The sequence below is a fragment of the Solanum stenotomum genome, chromosome 12, assembly GCF_019186545.1.
Source record: "Solanum stenotomum isolate F172 chromosome 12, ASM1918654v1, whole genome shotgun sequence".
Taxonomy (NCBI): Eukaryota; Viridiplantae; Streptophyta; class Magnoliopsida; order Solanales; family Solanaceae; genus Solanum; species Solanum stenotomum.
Window position 1 is genome coordinate 15125194 of NC_064293.1, and position 5749 is coordinate 15130942.

General features: G+C 32.8%; 1 protein-coding gene across 1 annotated transcript; it reads left to right on the forward strand.

The window, feature by feature from the left end:
* The first annotated feature begins 3544 nt into the window (after positions 1-3544).
* On the forward strand, positions 3545-5308 carry LOC125849322 (amino acid transporter AVT3C-like). The gene has a single exon (XM_049529390.1). It carries the CDS (start codon positions 3793-3795, stop codon positions 5056-5058), a length of 1266 nt encoding a protein of 421 aa, XP_049385347.1. The 5' UTR covers positions 3545-3792; the 3' UTR covers positions 5059-5308.
* Positions 5309-5749: the final 441 nt, after the last annotated feature.

Here is a 5749-nt window from a genome sequence, read left to right on the forward strand (position 1 = left end):
GATATCATCAAAACCCCAATAAAACAAGATTTAAAATGAACTTCAAGAACACCTATCAAGAACTTAAATCCTTCAACTTTTTTTGAGAATGAAACTTCGCTGAAAATAATATGTTTGGCATGTGGGTGAAGAAACTCATCACTATGGAAGCTACATACCTCTTAGGGATCAAACCCATGGCGACAATCCGCAACAACTCTCAAGAATTTCGACGAACACTTCGATCCTTTCTCTTTTATCCTCTTCTCTCTTCTTCTTTTCTCTTCTTGAACTCTCAACTAAAAACCTAGGCGTATATTAGGATTTTAAAACTGAACCTAATCATATTAGACCCCTAAAATATATATTACTAAAAATGAATTAAATCTGATTAGGTAAGGAAAAGACCAAAATACCCCTCTAAAATCCGGTTTTGACTTTCCTTATCTAGACAGCCCAACTTCGAATGGACATATCTCCCTCATACGAACTCGAAACTGAGAAAACTCAGTGGCGTTGGAAAGATAATTCAAAGATTTTCCCTACGGTATCTGGCATCACACGTAACTCATATTGATCTAGAAGTTATGGTCGTTTGAAGTCGACCCAAAACTCATACTTAACTTGCAAAATTTCAGATTTTGCTATTTCCAATTTAATTCTTTTTGGAACTCAAGGTGCTACATCTAGTGACCTTAACACTTAAGAAATTTTTAATTCCTTGGTAAAATCTCATTCACTACGAAGAACGGTTCGAGTCTTAATTCGAAATTTTTTTCTAGGGTGTTACAAAATTAAACACAAATATTAAGCTAAATAATATGCAGTTTGATTTTCAAAATTTTGGAACATTTATTTGTAAAAAAAAGTAATATTAATATTATGTAGTTCAATTTTAATTTCTTCAATGCATCCATTCATCGAAAAAAAATTACTTATGTAATATATGGACACCCTTCATGAGTGTACCCAATCTTAGCTCTCTTTTTTGTTGCAGTCTGATGAAGAGTTAGGGTATTAGCAATGACATTTCCTTATTTCAATCAGGTATTACGAATCTTGAACTTTAGCAGTTGAAAGAGAGGATTTCAAAGATAAGAATATATTATAGTAAAAGGAAAAACCCTTCTTAGTTACATTGTTGCTCTGTTTTTTCATGATATTTCATTAGGAAAGAGCACTATATTTTGAGGAAAAGTTGAAATAATCAGGTGATATTATGATCCTAAAAAACAAAAATGATATTATAAGATAAATTCCCAAACATACATAATTATCTACTCATTCTCAACAAACTTAAACTAATTCAAAGGGTACTTCTCAATACTCATTTCTAGATGGAAAAAAAAGGAGTGTGGTCAAGATCACTCATATGTTATACCTTCTGCTTACATCTCTCTCTCAAAAAATAAAAGAACTACTTTCTCTGTCCCATTTTAGGTGGCACTTTCAGCTTTCGAGATTCAAACAAGTCTATCTTTAATCATAAATTTTTTATACATCTTTTAAACATTTTAAATTATTAATTATAGTACTTTTTACGTAGTTCACACATATATAAATTTCATTTCAAAAATTTGAAGATTCCAGGGGTAAATTCTTGATCAAACTTAATAGGCGTTTGGCCATGCGATACCATATCACGATATGGTATCATGAGATGGAATCATCGTTTGGACATGCAATTTTACACTGATTCCATCTCATGATTCCACATCATGAGATGTGATACCATATTCCCCAAAAACCATGATATGGAATTATATGGGAATTCCATATCATGATTTGATATATTTTAATACAAAAATTGATCCACGAGTTTATATTTTGTTAAAACAACCCCACATTTATAAATACTAACCATTTATTTCATATGTAAATAAAATTTATAATCACAACATTACTTTTTAAAATTTATTATTCTCACCGACATAAAATTTATTATTCTCACCAACATATAGTGTTGATTCGATTGATGGAACATATATAGAAGGGGAGCTTCCTAAAGCGGTGCAACAAGCATATCGTAATCGCAAAGGAAGAACATCACAAAATGTCTTATGTGCTTGTGATTTTAATCGCGATTTACATTTGTTGCTGTTGATTGGGAAGGTACTGCACATGATAGTAAAATACTTGAGAATGCACTTGTTGAACCAACGTCACAATTTTCATTTCCGCCACATGGTAACTTTAAATTACGTCCTTAGAATAAATATTATTTATTTACACAAAGTTGTCTCATATACGTCACATATGCTTTTAGTAATTCTTTTTAAAATGTTTGTTGGTAGATAAATATTATGTTGTTGATGCTGGTTTCTGAAACACAAAAAGATTTTTAGCTCCATATAAAGGACTACGCTATCATTTGCAAGATTACTGAAGAAATGAAAGAGAGCATCAAAATGCCAAAGAACTGTTTAATTATAGGCATTCATCTCTGCGCAATGTGATTGAACGGACTTTTGGAGCTTGGAATAATAGATTTGGAATACTGAAATAAGGCATGAATCATTATGATATTGATACACAAGTGAAAAATGTCATAGCTTATGCAGTGTTACATAATTATTTGTGAGAATACCAAAGTACTGGTGAAATATTTATGGTCTATGAGCATGAAGATATAGTTGCGGATGATATTGACCAACAAATGGCTCAAAGTAACAATGTTAGTTCGTCTTTTCGGTCACATGATCGAGAAATACAAGTTCAACGTGAGGAAATTGTCCGTACTATGTGGGAGGATTATATTAAAGACTAGTACACTACAATTTATGTTCAATTTTTTTTATGAAATTAAAGTTAGATGAAACAATTACTTAAGTGGAGAACAAATAGCTTTGTAATAATTTATTATGCGATTTTATAATTTTTTGTTTATTTGATAAGATTGAATAAACAATTGGGGCTATTTTAATAGTTTTACAACTAATGGAATTTTTATGTTTATGAGAAAATATACAACACAAAAATTTCACATCGCATGTCCAAACAAAACTTCAATTTCATCTCATGATTCCATATCATGATTCCATATCGCATGGCCAAACGGGCGCTTAAATTATTTAATTCTCGAAAAATGAAAAGTGTCACATAAATTGGGACGGAAGAACTAATAATTTTGTCCAAATACAGAAATAAATGACAGATATTGAAGAGGACGAAAACAAATACAAAAATAGCAACCATTCTGAAGAATAAAGATGACAATTTTCATTTATCTAAATAATGAAAAGGATTGATGTGGCAACAACAATTGAGTAGCTACTTTGAGAAAATGTGTGTTCTACACAATTCTAGTGAGCAACTCTTTAGCTATTCTGATTTCTTTTTTTGTTGTTGTAAAACTTACTTTTTATTTTCAGAAAAATATTTAGCATGCTTTACAGTTATTTGATTATTTAATATTTTCTCAAAATGAAAATTCTAACGCATGAGACGCTTAAACCCAACTAACTAAACTTAAACTCTATTAACACAAAAAAAAAAAAAAATTAAAAACACTTAAACCCTTCAAAACAACCTCTTACAACCGACCATCTGTCTTGTTTTCACAGATTTTTCCGTTTAAAAATCTGGTCTTCTGCAATTTTCTCGAAACTGTAAAATCCGCCAGCCATTTTCTCATCTTTAAAACTCCCTCTCAACTCCACTACACACTATTTTCTAACTGTCAAACAAACTCAAACATTTTCTAACACTACTATTTCATCTGCAAATCTACTATTGAGTAGTTAAAATCAATAAAGTTTTGATCTTTTCTGGTTTTTTCAACTTAAAATTGGATTCTTGATTTCATTTGGTACAATGGGGTTTGGTAAAAACAGAGCAAGTTCATCTTCCCATGTTCTGCGAATCCCAAGAGAAGATACACCACTTTTAGCAAACACCCAACACCTTTCTTCATCCTCCAAAACTTTTGCTAATGTTTTCATAGCAGTAGTTGGAGCTGGAGTTCTTGGCCTTCCTTATAGCTTCAAGAAAACAGGATGGGTTATGGGTTCTCTAATGCTTTTATCAGTATCCTCTCTTACTTACTATTGTATGATGCTCCTGATCTATTCGAGGCGTAAGCTTGAATCCCATTACAAAGTTATCAAGATTTCATCTTTTGGTGATTTGGGATATGCTGTTTGTGGATCCATAGGTAGATGTACTGTTGATGCTATGATTGTTCTTTCCCAAGCTGGTTTTTGCATCAGTTACTTGATTTTTATAGCCAATACTTTAGCACACTTGTTCAATTATTCAAATCCCAAAATCTTGGGTTTGTCACCTAAAAAGGTGTATATTTGGAGTTGTTTCCCATTTCAGTTGGGGTTGAATTCAATTCCTACACTCACCCATTTAGCCCCTTTGAGTATATTTGCTGATGTTGTTGATTTGGGTGCTATGGGGGTTGTTATGGTTGAGGATGTGTTGATTTTTCTCAAGAATAGACCAGTTCTTGAAGCATTTGGTGGGTTTAGTGTTTTCTTCTATGGTCTTGGTGTATCTATCTATGCTTTTGAAGGTGTTGGAATGGTTTTACCTTTGGAAGCAGAGATGAAAGACAAGGACAAATTTGGGAAAATTTTGGGTTTGTCCATGGTTTTCATTTCTTTGATGTATGGTTCTTTTGGAGTATTGGGTTATTTTGCCTTTGGTGAAGAGACCAAAGATATAATCACTACTAATCTTGGGAGGGGATTGTTAAGCACCTTAGTGCAGATTGGACTATGCATAAATCTATTTTTATCTTTCCCACTTATGATGAACCCTGTTTATGAAGTGATGGAAAGAAGATTTTGTGAAGGAAGATACTGTTTTTGGCTGAGATGGATTATGGTTTTGGCAGTCACTTTAGTGGCATTTAAGGTGCCAAATTTTGCTGATTTCTTGTCACTAGTTGGGAGCAGTGTGTGTATTGTTCTTGGCATTGTGTTGCCTGCTATGTTTCACTTAATTGTGTTCAACAAAGAGCTAAGCTGGCATGGTTTGGCTTTTGATGCTGCACTTGTTTTAATTGGTGCAGTTCTTGCTGTCTATGGAACTTACTCTTCCCTGTTGGAGATTTTTGGAGTCAAAGCTTGAAGATGGCTGGCTACTTGCTTCACATTACAATTTAATTGAATCCTTAGACATATATCGCGTACTCTCTCTGGCTTAGGTTGAGTTCAAGTTACTCCCAAGGACATATTTACTTTTGTCATGTCAGCAGAGATGAATCGTGGGTTCAATAGAACTCGTTGCATATGCAGGAAAAAATAATTATAAAATGTGTATGTATAATAAGATCAGACTGATTCTCCTATGAGAATAAGTTTTCCTCAAGTTCCGACCTGCTTGTATTGAATTTGATTGTTCCATCAGGGATTCTACTAGTTATCCAAGAAATATTTAGTGAGGGTTAGTAGTAGTCTCTGTAAATTTCTTGAACCAGTTCCAAGTCGAACAAAAGACAAGGTTGTGATAGGCAATCAACATTGACATATAACAACAACATACTCAGAGTGAAATTCCACAAGTGGAATGTAGGAATGGTAGAATGTATACAAACCTTACCAGGTAGAAAGGTTGTTTCCGGAAGACCCTCGGCTAACATAATCATATTACAACAGTCAAAAATCATTTGAATGCCAAATTATGTGAAATGAATACATGTGATTTATATATGATCCTACTACAATCCTCAATCAACTATATCATAATAACTGACAGTCAAGTGGGAACAAATCACTCTCGACTAGATTATAGCAGTTAACAAAAATGAAAAGACCATTTC

Excerpts from the sequence above, each read along its gene's own strand:
- LOC125849322 (XM_049529390.1), top strand. The coding sequence starts at position 3,793 with ATGGGGTTTGGTAAAAACAGAGCAAGTTCATCTTCCCATGTTCTGCGA.